The following is a 17,866-nucleotide window of genomic DNA, read 5'->3' as shown; positions in this document are numbered from 1 at the left end:
ATGCTGGATATTGGATGCAGAGAAATCCAATATTTTCATGGAGGCAAAAGAGGACAGGAGACAATGGAGGAAGATGACATACTCCGGAAAGTGTCCTTGCCCAAATAGTTGAATCGCAGGTGGAGATGCAAGGCAATGACAAGAGATTCAGGAGATCGAATCTAAGGGCACTATGGATAACTCGTGCACCACATAAGGCATCCTTCCCCATATGGCCCACACTTCTGTAAAATTTTGAAAGTGGCAAGTCAAACCATAGAATGGGACCTGAACTCGTAGGGCTGAAAAGAGAGAGACTCCTTTTAGTCGCCTCTTATGACAGGCAGGAATACCTCGGGCCTATTCTAACCCCCGGACCCCAAGGGTGGGAGGGGGGGGGGGGTTTCTTGCTAGTGGCCATCAGTTCAAACCCGACCACTAGTAGTTATTTGTTATTTAGTATTTATCATTTCTTATGTTTGTAAAGAATGGAATATTCAATGCTTGTATAAATAGCAGCAATCTCCATCCAAGAGACCAGTTCTGTTCAGGCTGTATGTTGGTATTTGTAATAAATGTGCTTTCAGGGCTAGGTGGTGTACTTAATTGAAAACCATGCTTTTGGATTTGGGCTTGATTCTGGTTATAATGTGACAATAACTACTACACATCCCCACTTTTATGTTAGTGGATGTCATTTTATACAAGAAGTTCATTGCTATCCATGTCACTGCAGTTACCCACAACCTATCCACAATCATGGTTTTGCAAATTTGAATGTAAATTCTCAGTTTTACCACAGGAAGGCACTTACCATGTTAGGCACTGTGATGTCCAATAGACAATATGCCAGAGGTGTAAATACAGATCGTTTCCAACATAGCTCCATGGTTCACGGCAGACTGTAGAAGTAGTATTTTCAGAGTCTGTGACATTATTCTTTTTCAAGCATTGTCTGTACACAGTCTGAAATAAAAACAAAAACATAAACACCTCCAGGAAACATCAGCATTTTATGATTACAATGTGGTATTTCTCAAAAAATTCGTATGTGTGTGTGTGTGTGTGTGTGTGTGTAAAACACATGCAACAGATAATCAAACGGACTAAACCTCGAAAGCAGTTAAAAATGTGTTATTTTATAACCATCACTTTTTTTATTCATGTTTTGATGCCCAGCAATGTATTTAACAACCTCTTGACAGGTGCTCTTCATCAAGATTCATTCATGTGATGCACAGAGCAGCTGCAATATAGATTTAACATTCAGCTCAAAACAACCCGACATGTTGTGGACTAAATAGAGAAACAACAGATCAGAGTGGGCGTACTCATAATTGAGCTCAAATTTTTACAGACTAACAGAATTTTTGCTATTGGATAGCCTTGTTCTGCTCGACATCTACAAAATTATTCATGTACAGACTGTAAATAATGATCCAGTGAAGTAGTAGCTGTGGTTAGATTTTTGATTGTCACGCATAGCTCATATTCCTAGGCATTTTAAATACTGCCCAATAGTGGTTTTTGTGGGCATCAAGTGCTACATTACCTGTAAGCCAATATTTGCCCAGAAAATTTTCACAATAAGTTTCACAGCAGTCGAGTCATTTTCAAGGGCAGGTTGCATGCTGATAAGACAACATCCTGATTTAAGTTTTTAACAAGTTTCCTAAATCACTTCAGGCAAATGCCACAACCCGTTCCCTCCCCCATCACTGAGAAAGTTAGTCAGTGTTATATCTTTACTGTGCTCAGTATCAACATGTTATCAAATTTTCACATTTTCTGTCTATCACAAGCCTGTGGTAGCTGATTATTCCTGAAAAAGTCACATAATTATCCCAGGATATGATCATTACATGCAGTTCTCTTACTGTCTCAAAGTCCAGATTCAGGGAAAGTGTAAAACTATAAATCTCTTAATACTGTAGGATATATTACAGTACTTATATTTTGCTTGAATGGTTCTTGGGCATTTCCTCAGATGGTACCGTCTAAACTGCAAAATATTTCTAAGAGGCAGCTATTTGTCATCTTCACGTGTGACATTGAAGGGTTCTTAGGTAATCCATCAGATGGTACTGTCAAAACTGCATAATATTTCCACTAGGTATCTGCCAGTCATCTTCAGTTATTAAAACAGGGAAGCCTAAAATAGCACAGCATTTATATTTTGTTTAGTACAGAATGTTCCTATGCCAGTTCCTAGTCATCTACTGTTCTTATTGAGCTGTTGCAGAAAATGGAAATGTTAAACTCTCATTTCCACCACACAATACCACATATTATTCTACATATTGTATAACTACAGGCTTAGTTTGCAGTAAAATTTTGGGCTGACTGGTGATGACAACTCCAGGAAAATTATTACACTGAAACAAATTTAGACAATGTCTCTGAAGCACTTTGTGATGTCCATTTACAACATTTCCAAGTTTTTGATGGGACCTGGACATACCATGATGAGGCATTAAAGTCACATATATAAGAACACATTACAAGCTAAGCTGATGCATTTCGGAGCTGAAATATTGGCATACCTTTCAATGTCATCTTCCATTCTGGTGTGTCACTGACTCTGCACTGTTTTAGTCAATGGAAGTTCTTAAGTTTGTGGGCATCAAGTGCTACATTACCTGTAAGCCAATATTTTACCCAGAAAATTTTCACAATAAGTTTCACAGCAGTTGAGTCATTTTCAAGGGCAGGTTGCACACTGATAAGACGAAATCCTGATTTAAGTTTTTAACAAGTTTCCTAAATCACTAGCGGGCAGTGTATTTCAATAAATTGAGACAGTATTGTGTATATTTTTGTTTAAATGATGTCGCTTTTATGCATCCAACACAGAAATGAGTGCATGAAGTTATTAAGTGGCACCGGTTGCAAGAAATTAGCAGAAGAAAAAAAGGTGTAGTGTAGAACAAACTGAAACTCGATAGATATTTGGTTAATGAAATGGGAGAAAATATGGACTCTTTGGCATCTGAAACTTTAAAGATGACAGGCAGTTCCAATTATGCTGACCCAAGTACAGAGATAATAGCACTTAGTTCACATGATACTGACAAACAGCACATGTATAATTGCTGATATTTGTTTTAGGGGCATAAGGTCATGGTCCAATGCATAATTCTGTGCCTATTGTTTCATCGTTTGATGCTGGAGACATCAGAGGCTTTAAGAAACTCAGAAAGCAGTTACAGACTCAATGCCTTCAGCATCAGAAGACAAAATGTTGGGGTGATAATTAGCCTTGGACTATGACCTTATGTTTACAAAACAAATAGGAGCAACTACACAAATACCGACCATGACAGCCTGCAGCATATGTAAAGTTTCGTAATAAACATATGAAACTTAGTATTGGTCATTTCCAATTGAATTTACAGTAAGTGAGCACTGATTCACTTCCAAAAGTAATGAAAACAAAATGTGAAACATGCCAACTAGAGACATCTAGAATAAAATAAAAAAAATAGTTTTGAGAAATCTGAATCATTACAAACAAATATCTATATGACAGGAATCAGTGGAAGGACAACATGGTATGAAATGATTATTTTGATGATAAAGGCAATGAAAACCTCATAATTCGGTTCTGCTAAATTTTACAGAGGAAGCAAAGACCATTTCTTAAAAAACATGTAAAGTGATATAGTTAAAGTTGTTACATGTGCAACTATATAGTAGAAGCCTAGTTATTGACATATTAGAGAAATTCGTGCACTTTCAAATCTCTCTTTGATAAAGGAGTTACTAGTTACTTCCAGGATTCTCACAGACAATGGAGTTAAAAGGCTTTCATTACCTACCATTGATTTTATTAATTCTCCACATGATGCATCACTTTTATGGTGAATTTTTAAGTTACTAGGAAGTAACCAGTATCTCATAACACATGAGAAGCACAGTCATGACAGAATAATCTAACAGGAAAGTCTTAGTGCACACTGTATTAAAAAGGTGGGAAAACTAAACTAGATACAACTCACAAATTCCTGGACAGAAATTCGTGATATTTTTCATGTGATTTTGCACTAGCTTATTTATTTCACCATTGAACAGCTGCACACAGACCTCGTCATTAAAGATACAGCTTATGCCCAGTTGGCCAAGGGCTTTTAGGGAAAAAAGATTGTGTTGAACTAACCACTGACAACAAGGTCTACATCTAAAACTATATCTATATCCACACTCTGCAAGTCATTACACAGTGCATGATGGAAGGTACACTGTACCACTACTAGTCATTTTCCTTTGTTTTCCACTTGCAAACAGAGCAAGGTAAAAACAACTGTCTATATGCCTCCATTCAAGCTCTAATTTCTTTTATGTTTGTGGTCCTTACACAAAATGTACATTGGCTGCAGTAGGGTAATTCTGCAGTCAGTTTCAAATGCCAGTTCTCTAAATTTTCCAAATAATTCCTTGAAAAGAGCATCGCCTTCTCTCCAGGGATTCCCATGTGAATTTACAAAACATCTCCATAATATCTGTGTGTTGATTGCACTGAAGAATGGAATACAATTTGTTGGCTTTGAACAATGATGTCATATCCAAGCCAAAGATAGCTTTTTTTTAATGAAGTGTAAATATAAATGAATGAATTTAGCCTCAAACTGAGGATTTTGTGTTTGTTTTGGGTTTTATAGGTCATCACTTGAATTGATAGTGAGTGTTTGCAGTCTGATAAGTTCTCATTTGAAATTTTGTTCTGGGTTTTGCATAATTTTAAGATATATTTTATTCATTATTAGGTATGGATTTATCTGTACATATGAATAAGGATGACTTGTCTGCTGCTTTGGGTGTCGACAAGTATGTACAATTAAGTTTCTATAGTTGTCTGGTTTATTTTCCCGAGTTTGATTGGTGCCATGAGTGTGGGCAAAATATGAAAACAATGTGTGTGTCATAGCAGCATACTGCTGGTTCGTATCTTTGTGGGTGTAGCCGTGACAAATTATGGACCCCAATTGGAAGAGGAACATGGTTCGGAAAGTCTAAGCTGGTCCTGAAAGACATTATGATGATCACATACGGTTGGAGTATGTATTACACTGTGTGACTGTTGTTCATGAGTGTCATGTTAGTGAGTGTACTGTAATAGAATGCAATTTGTCATGAAGTCTGTAGGAAGTATTTGAAGTGTAGTAAGTCTTTTGGTGGGAGGTTTCATCCTACAAATTAACAAGCTAGCTTTTGGAAAAACCAGGTATAATTGGAGGAAAGGGGGAGGAAGGGGGGGAAGGGACGGGTGAGGGGGGCGGGGGGGGGGGGGGGAGGGGGAGAAAGTGTTGGTTAATTTATTTGAGGAACATATTGCTGAGGTCTCTGTTGATCTATCATGGACATGGGACATCAGCTGGTTACATAATTGCCAATATCAATGAAGTTCTCCAACAGCTCTGTAACTGAGGTGTTCATTTATTTTATTTCGAAGGCTACCAGTTTCGGCATTCCACTATGCCATCTTCAGGCCCCATATGCATCTCTCCAAATAAACCATAGTAGTGTTATATAGCGCCATAAATCTCTGGACATCGTGAATTCAATTGTTTCACCAGTGCTTCATTCAAAGACTTGAGAGCAACTCTAAGTAGAGTTGCTATCAAGTCTTTGAATGGAGCACTGGTCAAACAAGTGAACTCACAACATCCAGGGATTTCTGGCACTATATGAAATTGATGTTTATTTGGAGATATGCATATGCGGCCTGAAAATGGCATTGTGGAATGCTGAAACTGGTAGCCGTCAAAATTAAATAAATGAACACCTCAGTACACAGCTGCCGGAGAATTTCATTGATTCATTGATACTGACAATATTGGTGAGGGGTTGACCATACTATCTGAAGAGTTTTCATCATACATGGATTTGGGGAGGTGGGGGTTTCATCATTTGGTAGTGAATCACATGATTAAATTTAAGAATTACCGTACTGGGACGTTTCCCTACACCATAGAGGGGTATTGGAGGGGGTGGGGGAGCATCAAATCTGTTGTGGGGAGGGGAACAACTGTTTTCAACATTACAGGGGCATTTAGATGAACATTCTTGAGAAGTGCAGTGTAACCAAATATATACGGTCCATTTAATTGTTTTCTTAATGCTGGTGCTGAAATGTATACATCTGAAGTTGTTAGCTAAATTATTGCTAGGTCGGGGACGTGAGAGGCTTCATGGTAATTAGGGAGGGGGAGTGATTTTGTTACTGTCAGTGGTTCGCGACTTCCCAACACAGTATTATGACATAACTCTGCATCTTTAGCAGGTTTTCCTGCAACACCTGATGAAGATGCTGAGTTATGATGTCAAAATATTATGTTGGGAAGACGCAGACCACTGGGCAGTGCACCCAATTCCACAAGATGACACAGAATCAGCAGGAAAGTCTAAGACATTACTTTCAGTTTTTATGATGCTTTTTGTGATATTGGTGTTACACAGTTTTATGTTATTATTGGATTTGTTAGTATTCATTTTTATGCTATAGGTATGTAGTTGAATGTCATGTACTGTAGGCACGATGATTATTCCTTCATACTCTGGCTCTAATAATTTTGGTTTCCTTTTATTTGTTCATGGTATGTAGTTCAACAAGTGGTGGATATATTGTTAATTTTGTTCAGTGTGACACTTTCATCATCATTTGACCCATGTAGGTCAACTGAAGAACAAGATACCAATATTTGGTTTGCTGGTTTCTCAGCCATGAGTAATTCTGGTTCAACTGAAGAACAGGATACTAATACTCTACAGAAGAACAGATAACTGGGTGGTAGTCTTTCCGATGTAAAAGGCTGAACAGTGTTTACATAACAGCTGGCTTGTTTCACAGGTGGCTCTCCCTTTGATACTATTTATTTTGCCAGTTACACGGCTGGTATAGGTGGTGATAGGGGGGTGCATATGACAAGTCTTGCAGCGGGTAGAGTCACAGATGTAAAAGTCTTAGAGTAAGGAGAAGGATGCAGAAGGAGCATAGTGTCTGACAAAGATATCGCAGAGATTGGGGGGGGGGGGGGGGGCAAAAAGCAATTCTATGGGTGGCGGGCAAAACCTCAGATTGAATGGATCTCATTTCAGGGCATGATTTTAGCATGTCATGGACTTGTCATGGTAGCTGATTAATACAGTGAAGGCAAGAACAATACTGAGCGACACGTAGTGTGCTCTGAAGTTGTTTTTTGGAGGGATCAGCAGTACCAGGATTGAATGTGATGGCCCAGGAAATGTGCTTTTGAACTAGGCTGGTAGGGTAATTATGTAAAGTGAATGCTAAAGTGACAATGGTAGTGTATTACTGTAAAGAGCCAGCATCAAAACAAATACATTTGTCTCAAATGTCAAGGCTGTATTGGAGGGAAAGTCTGAAATGCAAAGGATGGTAACTGTCAAAACTTAACTACTGTTGTTTGTTAGTAGGTTTAATGTGGACAGAAGTGTTTTGCTGGCCTTCGGTGAGTATGAGATCAGCATCAAGGAAAGTGGCATGGGATTTGGAACAGGACCATGTGAAATTTAATTGGGAGAAAGTATTTAGAGATTCCAGAAATTTTAACAGTTCAGTCTTTCCTTCTCATCTCATCCGGTAAGTCTCCACTGACACGAGGTTGAGGATGACTTTTCTGAACTGTATCCCTTTTTTCAAGCATCTCCAGTACTTTTCATTCCCCTGCAACTCTTCTCTGAAGGAGCCACTGGTTTTGAAAGCTTGTATAAGTTAAACCTTTGTGTGTGTTTTTTCTCCTGCCGCCGCTTGATGAGTAAATTTTTTTATCCGTCAAATTACATTACATTGTTGAAAACTGATTATTTTCATTGTTATATTAGCCGTCATAAAGTTAATTGTAAATAAACCATTGCAGTTCAAATTGATCAGTGATGTACATAATTATAACACCAGAAGGAAAAAATGACATTCATTACTCTCCATTCAGGTTGTCATTAGCATAACAAGTGGTGCACAATGCTGCAACAAAAATTTTTGGTCATTTACTCAGTGACATAAAATGTCTGACAGCAAAGTAAAATTTAAGAGCAAACTGAGAAAATTTCTCCTTGACAACTCCTCCTATTCCGTAGAAGAATTTCTGTTACCGTAACATGTAAAAGGTGGTGGGTAGGAATTACTAACTCACACACCAAACTTAGGAATGTTCAGTATCTAACCATAACTTATATAGAAATTAATTTGTGATGTGAATGTAAAATGACTCACTCCACATCATTACAATCTATAATGCAAAATGATCGATGAAACATGTAACTAACTTCACATGGAAGCCATATTGTTATGATCACCTATTCAAAGTTTATTTACCAGGATCCCTTGATGGCAGTTACTTTACAACCACAGCATTGCCCTCCACCAACAAATTTGAAACAGATTAGCTACTTTAGATTACATAACATTCCTTTCTCCATATCACAAAGTTCAATTATTTGTGATTGTTTTTAATTTACTAACTAGTGTTTTTGGAATTAAGGACTAGTCATCCTGACCAGAGTTCTCTGTGGCTCTCAAAAATCATTTCAGGTGAATGCTGAGATGGTTCCAAAACACTGCACAGCAACCGTACTCCCATTCTGTGCCCATTATTGAATTATTATTATTATTATTGTTTCAAACAAATTTTTTGCCGTCTCATTGCTATTATAATCATTCAGTCAGTTCATTAATGTAATGAAACATTCCACATCTTGTGACATTGTTACAGAAGTGCTATAGAATTAAAAAATAAATAACATTGAAAATAGGAAAGTCAACATGTCACTTCCTATGTCATTCCATTCCTATTTCATGACTTAGATTTATTAACAAGTATATTAATATGTCTTGAAAGTAACCAGACACTAATTGCACATATATGATGGTTCCTCATTATTGTGTGATTTATGAAACATTGTGTGTAAATGAATGAAAACATGGGATAAATGAGTTAGTGTCATGCATTTACGTGGTGCAGTAAGCTCCGTGGCTCTACTTAGCAGTGCGTCATACCCATGTGAGCCATTACTCTGCTCTTTGTACACTCCTCCAGCAGTTTATTTTCAAGCCAATAAACAAACATATATTCATACAGTCTCCTTTCCTCACCATTCAAGACTTACAATGCACTCACATGCCCAATACAGCCATTCTCCTTTGACAAGCGGTCATGTCACCATCAACACTACATGGAGGCAATGGTGACACACTGATCTGTAGGAAAGCTTAAGATTTAGGTTATAATGGTAGGTGCAAATTTGATTGCGATCTGCCAAAGCCAATGAATGTCTCAATATGGTATTCTGTAGCTATATTTAAGATTCTTGGTGAAAACACCCAATTTTCCCACTGCCATCTGATTCATGTTTTTAATAGGCCTATATTTAATTCTGCTAATAAAAAGAAAATCCCCACATAAAACCCCTATGAGCCTGATACTTTGAGAATTTAAATATTAGTAAATATGATTGTATGAAATGATAGTGGCCATTCAGGTTGACATCACTGATCAAAACTGATAGACTGTATCGTATCCAACACATCAACATAACCTTACCAGGTTTTAGATCAAGTGTTAATTGTCTGGTTTACTCATTTGCTATCAAATTATGCAAAAGGTATGGGTAATTCAAACATAAAAAGGTTAACAGCTAGTCTTCACTGAAAAACATTATCTTGGGTCTCACATGAACAGAACTGAGAGTGTGCATTGAAAACAATAAAATGCAGACATGTTTCTTTTTTTCGAGGCAATACCATTTCAATTGGCATATTTTAGAAATAATTTCCCACAAAATGTTAACGGTACATGTATTCCAATAGGCTCTTAATACAGCACTTGCATTGCATGTATATATTTTACCAAACCCTTGATTAACTCTAGGTTACGTTATCTCATCTAACTTACAACGGATTTCCCTAAAAGAAAATTCTGTATTGGGTAACTACATAATTACTTACAGATGATACATCCAGTGGAAGAACGAAGATTATGAGGAACGAAAAGTACCATCCTGTTAGCACTGCGAACTTTACGATAACGTGATGTCGTCTCCAATTAATATATCTGTATATGATGCTAAAAGCTAGGAAAAAAGTCACAACGACATCAACAACTAATGGTCCAACAGTCATTTCTGTCAGGCACGTCCGCTACGTAAAATACCATTAAACGTCTTTCGCCGTTTTGGATTTCAAGTTTTTGGCCTCGTTATCTGATGCCTTGTTCATACTTTCTAACTTCTGAGTAGTCAGGGATTTCAGAGGCATAAGTTTCGGCCTACAAAGAATATTCTGCGGCAAGTCTTCTTTATGTAATATTCCTCGTTGTGGCACAAAATCATTCGGCACGAACTTTTGACTATCTGACATTGCAACAAAAATCCTTCTTCACATCTGAAATCAAGACATCGGCAAAAGTGGTGAAATTACATCACAGATGCCAAACGGATATTTACTGCAACGTATACTTAAAAATGATACTAATTGAGGGCCCGTACAACTGCGAAAACAAACGACACATACATCACAACCTTCAGCTGATTGTCCCTAGAAATGTCATCAAGTTAAGAAACAAGTATAAAAACGAAAACAAAACCTATTTACACCGACAATATCATAGCTGTCATCACGCTACATAGCAGACACTCCTGAATTCTCAAAGTCCAAAGATGTACAGAACTGTCACAATCCAAAGATGCATACCAGCTGTATGGGCGAACCCAATGATGTTACATTGTTGGCTCAAGTTCTTCGACCATAGATAGATTATATTTATGGTCGAAGCTCAAGTTCCACATAAGTGTCTAGAAACAGCAAATATTGGTGCCGGAGTCAGCCAATCGATTGCTCTTTGCTGGCCTCGGGTCTGTAGCTCGTTGCGCTTATGATGGCAGACAGTGAAAGCATACATTCTCCTTTTACGACAAGGTTTGGTTCATTCATTCCGCACGAAATTCGAAATTGTGTACTAAACTACCTAGGCCGCTTAGTTTAGATTAGTACTTGTTCCATAGACCATGAATACGACACTTCGTAATGATGTGGAACGTGTCAGGTTAATAAAAGGTGTCTATACAAGGAATTGTATTACACAAAATGTTACATGACACTTAATATTTTTAATTTTTTTTTTGGTGGAGGTGGGGAAATTACCCACTTACTATATCCAAAAATTCATTTAATGAGTAAAAGGAGTTGCCATTCGGAAATTCTTTTAATTCCCTTTTAAATGCTATATGGCTATCTGTCAGACTTCTAATGACCAAAGACTTTTGTGGCAGCATAATTTGACCCTTTATGAGCCAAAGTTATGCAGTTTTCAGCATGTACAGTTCACGATAGTGAAGGATTTTACAAAAAAAATTTGCTCAATAGTATATCCCACAACTAAAAACATAGCTAAGGTCTCCCCAAACTAAGAGTAAATTTTCACAAGAAAATGTTTCAGTTCTTAAGACTACAGCTGAGTCAATCTGGATTTGCAAAATGTGAAGCAATTTCCAAATATTTTGAAGATAGGGCAGCTGTTTTATAGTGCATATTGTCGGAAGTAGCGGCCTCGCAAACTTTCTTGTTAAAGATGTTTTGGGTGAAGAAATTGCCATTAAAGTGAATATTGCATCGGAGGAGTTCAAGGTTATTGTCTATTAAGACTACTTTAGCACTGTACAATCGTACTTCCTCTTTCCAAAATATAAAATGCAGAAACACCTTCCTCAATCTCCTTGTATAGTGCATGAAATTACCCTTCTGTACCACGTAATTACATTTTCTTCAGACCCATGCACTTTCTTTGTGTTGTTTGCGCTTCTGTCTCCTTCTCTAATACGCAAGCTATCCCTGCAATCTACAAACCATTTGGTCCAATAAATGCCATTTTCGTAAAAATGTGAACTCCAGCATCCACGAATACAAGCTACCACGCTGTGTATGTGCACTTTGCACGTATAAAGAGTTGAGAATCATCTTGTGAAGATCGCAATTCTCAGGAAAAGAACAGTTGAGGACAGCAATGAGAGCAGAGATCACATGACTTGAACTGACTTGATGTGCCATGATGTGATGGACAGTATGAATGCACCTTGATGTGAGGGTGTCTTGAAGTGATGGTACTGTGACGGACAGTGTCAATTGGCCTAGGCAGAAACACCTTCCTCAAGCTCCTTGTATAATGTGTGAAATTACCCTTGTGTACCACGTAATGACATTTTCTTCAGACCCATGCACGTTCTTTGTGTTGGACATCTGCCTGTGCTGTCTGACTGTCATTAGAGTTTTTCTGATAAATAAGAAGCAAATGAAAATTGTCATTGCTATGAAAATAAGATAGAAAGAAGTAAAGCGAACTATCAAAGCAAATCGTTTTGGTGAGAACCATAACAAATTAGGTGACAGTATGTGTCCTTGATACGCTTTTTAAACTTATAAAGGCCAGATCATACTGTCCGTCACAGCACTGCCAGGTCATGGCACTGTCACGACAAAGTGTATTCACACTATCCGTCATGTCATAGCATGTCAAGTCAGTTCAAGTCCCTTGATCTCAACTCGCATGGCTATCCTCTAATGTAATTTTTTTTTTTTCGAGTGGATTGCTATCTTTGCAAGATGATTTTTAACTTTTTTTATGCACAAAGAGCATATACGCTGTGTGGTAGCTTATATACATTTATACGAAAATGACACTTATTCGACTCAGACAGTTTGTAGCTTGCAGGGACTGAAATGAAATGAAATGATCGTGTGGCATTTATTTGACGGGATATCCTCTTCGGGGTTCGGCCGCCGTATTGCAAGTCTTTTTAATTGACGCCACTTCGGCGACTTGTGTGTCAAAGATGAAAATGATGATGAAGGACACATAACACCCAGTCCCCTGCGGGGAATTGAACCCGGGCCCCCTTCTGTGGTAAGCGGTAACGCTACCTCTGAGCTACGGAGGCGGACTTGGAGTAACTGTTTGTATATTAGAGAAGGCAGAAGTGCAAAACAACACAAAAAAGAGGATGGGTACATAAAATATCACTATGTGGTACAGAAAGGGAATTTCACACACTATAAAAGGAGCTCAAGGAAGAGCAATCTTCATTTCATATTTTAGAAAGTCGAAGCATCAGTTTTTTTATTTGTTACGTCAGACTGAACACAGAATTAGTAAAATAAATGCAGTGTTACGAGCTGTCATCACATCCTGTGAAAAACTGCCTTGTTTAAGATTAAGTTTCGTTGTTAATTCTGTGCAAATTTTTGTGCAGTATTCATAGCTCCCTCAATATCTTTCCCTTCGAGATTCATAGGTTTTCTTTATGTCTTGTATTTGGCTTTTAATAGTTCAAGTGCCTTACTTGTACTAGGGTTATCTAGTGAAACCACATAAATACTGACCACTGATGCTTGCAAAACTGTTTCACACACTGTCCAGAGAGCTTCTTAACAATAAATAAACCTACCACAAACACATATTTAAACAAACAACTTTCAGTGTCTGAAAGTTTCAGGCCATTTCTTTACGACATGCTACAAAAGCCTGATAACATACAAATAAATTCCACCTAATAATCAGTGTTATTCTACCCAAGGTACTTTTATCACTTCAAGTTGCAGCCATACTACATGCATTTCATTGTGAAATATTAAATACCATACTGGCATGCATAATAATCGACTTTATAAATGTAGTAGAGGGCACGTAGTTTACCAGGCTCATGTCATACGATTCAGACTGCTACTTCACTGACTTAATTAATTTTTCATCACTTATTATAAATTTTAACAAAATAAATAACGAAACAATCAATTTTATACCAAAGAACGAACAAATAACAATTGATATCAACCACTAAAACCACAACCAAACGAAATTCAGAGATCTGTACATGGCCGTATATCAGGAGGAAATGAACTTGGGGGTCATGTGATCAACAACAGATGGATGGCGTCAGCCATCAAAACGTTCTTGCCGAGAAACCTTGATGGTGCTGTGACGTGATGTGACGGGATGAGACAGCCATCGCGGATGCCACCGTTTGAAGTGCATTGCAGAATATTGCAGGACATGATGAGATGTGACAGCAAATCTAAATGTGTCAGAAACGAGATAATTATATTGCACATACATAGAATGAGACATTCTGTATCAGATTGTTCGAATAAATAAATTTTTTATTTTATCAGTTTCGATTTTGATGAAATTTACTATGATATCTACAAATGAGAAGCCTGAAGTCTGGTATGACACTATAAAAACGTTTGGAAACATCGTCCTCTCTATAATTTTCTGGGATAGCAAAGTCTGAAAATTTGCATATTAAAAGTCATGGAGACTGATCTTGAAATGTGAGCTGTAACAAGGATCTGTAAATTAAATAGAAAGCTGTGTTCCTTAGCATCTGAGCTGATTTTCGGTCTTCTAAGGAAAAGAAAAAAGTTATGGTGATATGTAGGTATTGTTAATTTTTACGAAAATTCTGATTATCATTCCTTGGACACTTTGGCGATGACAAATTGCAAAAAATGACGGCTGTACTAACATAAACAAAAGCATAATAACCAAAACGCATAAACAGTACGCAAAAAACTACTGTAAGCTTTCGATTTCTACCACCAAAACTTGCTATGAGCAGCACACCTGAGAGCAGCCAGGCACACCTGATTGGCACCAAGATTTGATGCCCATAGACACAAGTGTTGAGCACATAATCAGTAAAGACATCAGTAAACAAAGGCAAACATGTGTTAGTAAGCATGTCACTAAACGTTCTGTACACAATCATGGGACAAGGGCCATTTTGGGCTTATATTTATCGAGAAAAACAAGGATTACAGCTGCTCAATAATTTAACTCAGAAGATGAAACAGATAACTAAAATACATTTGTTTAGAAATGTCCTCAAAGCATAAAATCGTGTTTCCACAGGAAACGAAAGCGGGCACATGCACATGCAGCCTGCAGTATCACCTTAGGAGATCAGTCAGTGTCAAGATGTATAAGTGTTTTCACATGTGCGATTTGATTTTCTACAGCCCACAACATGTAGGATGGGGCTTCCGTGCATTGAGGAGATGAGGTCTGCGCATGCATAGCCACAGAGAGTGGGCAAACGGAAGTCCATGTTGCTAAATTATGTTGCTGTGGACAACCATCAGGTTCATTTGCCTTTGGTACATCATATTATATGCTCAAATGTATGAGAGGGATAATACATTTTACTACCAATTTCGATCAATCGTCTATGTGAGAGAAACCTTACTTCACATCTTGACACTGCGTGTGCTGCTCCACAGTGACTGTGTTACATCGCAAGGCGAGAACAGCTGACAAAGCTTTGTGAAGATGTCAGTTACAATTTTTCTCTAAATGACGTTTGTCTAACGACAAGATCATCGAAAAAAGTTGCAATAATTGCTATTTATTGCGATTTGGACTATAAGTAAAAATGTAATACACAGCAAAATTAACCAAACTCAAACCGAAATCATTACATTTACTTGACAGCTGCTTCTACTTCACATAATTTCTTTAAATGTGTGTAATGCCTGTATGCGTGTGTGTTTGACTGTAATTCAGCGTAAATCACTGTGCATAAAAGAAAATTACTGGTAGCAAAGGCTGGTGTAAAAGACTATGGTAAAAATTATCGGTATGTTATAATATTTTTCGATGTCAACAGAATTACCCCAGAATCTTTTTCTATTGGAACTTTAAAACTGCCAGTACCGTAATTACTTTTCCAGCAGGCATTCATTTAATGATTGTGATTCACCCAGGTTTCATCAGTGTAATACACTGCCGGACTACCTCCTCCTCTTCTCTTATAAGGGATTTGGTTTGTGCTGCACTAATGTCACTTCCTTCAATTAAAATCTATCTTCTTAACATATTATGTCTTTTAAAATTCATCGCATTGACGAAGCGCTGCCTCTGAGGCCAGTTCGTTTATGCATTATTGTAATTACTTTTTCTGATATTCCCTGTATATATATATTTCAAACCTGGAGCGATTTAAAATATTGTTTTCCAAATCATCCATTTGTGTTACAGGTTTCTAGCGGTTTCAAGGCTATAGGAAAACGAATTTCCCTCAGGTTTCTACAGCTCTGACACTTTCGTTTACTATTCTTTGTACTGTTCTCTTACCGACACGTACTTTGCAGTTTGTCCTTAAGTCTTCAAAATGTCCAAAATAGCAGTTTCGCTTTCAGGTTCACGTTTAAAAAAATTGTAAGTGCGTTAAGTAAACCTCCTCACCTGCTTGTGAGGCATCTACATCTGCACTATTACTCTGCAGTTCCATTTAAGTTCCTGGCGGAGGGTTCATCGAACCACTTTCAAGGTACCATTCCACTCTCGAAGAACGCACTGCAAAAACGAACACTTAAATCTTTCCTTGCGAGTACTGATTTCTGTTATTTTATTATAATGATCATTCCTATCTATGTAGGTGGGTGTCAACAAAATTTTTTAACACTCTGTGGGGAAAGCTGGTGTTGAAATTTCATGAGGAGAGCATGCCACAACGAAAAACGACTTTGTTTGTAATGGTTGCCACCACAATCCGCGTATCATATCCGTGGCACTCTCTCCCCTATTTCGTTATAACACAAAACGACCTGTCATTTTTTGAACATTTTCGATGTCCTCCGTTAATCCCACACCAATATTCGGAAGAGGACGGACGAGCGTAGTGTAAGTAATCTCCTTAGCAGACCTTTTGCTTTTTCTAAGTGTTCTGAAGATAAATCGCAGTCTTTGGCTTGGTTTCCTCACAACATTGTCTATGTGATCCTTCTAATTTAAGTTGTTCATAATTTTAGCCCCTCAGTATTTAGTTTAATTTACAGCCTTTACAGTTGTGTGTTTTATCCTGTAACTGACGTTTAGTGGATTCCTTTTAGTACTTACGTGAATGACCTCACATGTTTCATTATTTACAGTCAATTTCCACCTTTCGCCCCAAACAGATATCTTGTCTAAAACGTTTTGGAATTTGTTTTGATCGTCAGGTGACTTTATAAGACGGTAAATCACAGCATCGTTGCAAACAACCTAAGAGGGGGCTTCTCAGATTGTCTCCTAAATCTTTTGTGTGCATCAGAAACAGCGCAGGGCCTATACCACTTCCTTGGGGAACGCCAGACATCACTTCTGTTTTACTTGATGATTTTCCATCAATGGCTATGTACTGTAACCTTTCTGACAGGAGATCACGAATCTAGTCACACAGCTGAAAAGATACTCCACAGGTACACAATTTGATTAGAAGTCGCTTAACCAAGGCACTTCATTAATTTTAAGCAATGAATTTTGTATTTTAGGTCGTGGTCTATCTGTTGCCCTAAAAATAAATACTTTCTATTTCTTGTTTTTAATTAATTGAAAAATTTTTTTGTAGCTTGTGCAGTTCTATGAGAAATACTGAACTCTATATACTAAGTCTTCCCATACAAGTAATTCCATGATAGTCCATTTGTGTTGAACTGTCAGTTTATTTCATGGCCACACACCCCAATCTATTGATTTTAATGTATTATGTGTCAAGATGAATACAGCATGTTCAATTGTCAGTTTTTTTAAAATCTAAACAATTTGGAGATATTTTTCTGTCCTAGCTGTTTATAAAGTCTGTTGTACATGATGTACTGTAAAATTGTGGAAAATATTGGCAGTAATTATTTCCTAAAATTTTGTCTCCTTGTGGTTTATCATAGCATGTTTCTATCTCTCTGTGAAAGAACTAATGTGAAACGATTCATTATCTAAGTAACATAATATATTCTAGAAAGATAATATATTGCTAAATTCAGCCAAACAACATTTCATTATTGTAGTATTGGTATCAGTATAACTACTTGAACATTTATTTGTAAGAGTTTTGATAACCTCTC

At 37.4% G+C, this 17,866-nt stretch overlaps 1 protein-coding gene across 1 annotated transcript in view; it reads right to left on the bottom strand.

Annotated features, from left to right (window-relative positions):
- LOC124721656 (LMBR1 domain-containing protein 2 homolog) overlaps nucleotides 1-10,265 on the bottom strand; it is a 110,384-nt gene extending 100,119 nt beyond the window's left edge. Inside the window, exons 1-2 of the mRNA XM_047246725.1 lie at nucleotides 9,941-10,265; nucleotides 794-945 (exon numbers count right to left, since the gene is read on the bottom strand). Of these exons, the coding sequence (XP_047102681.1) occupies nucleotides 794-945; nucleotides 9,941-10,114 (326 nt within the window). The 5' untranslated portion in view covers nucleotides 10,115-10,265. The remainder of the gene's footprint in view (nucleotides 1-793; nucleotides 946-9,940) is intronic.
- Between the last annotated feature and the right edge of the window lie 7,601 nt (nucleotides 10,266-17,866).

The sequence above is a fragment of the Schistocerca piceifrons genome, chromosome X, assembly GCF_021461385.2.
Source record: "Schistocerca piceifrons isolate TAMUIC-IGC-003096 chromosome X, iqSchPice1.1, whole genome shotgun sequence".
NCBI classification, from domain to species: Eukaryota; Metazoa; Arthropoda; class Insecta; order Orthoptera; family Acrididae; genus Schistocerca; species Schistocerca piceifrons.
The sequence above is the reverse complement of the archived record's forward strand: the minus strand, read 5'-3'. Positions and strand labels throughout refer to the sequence as shown.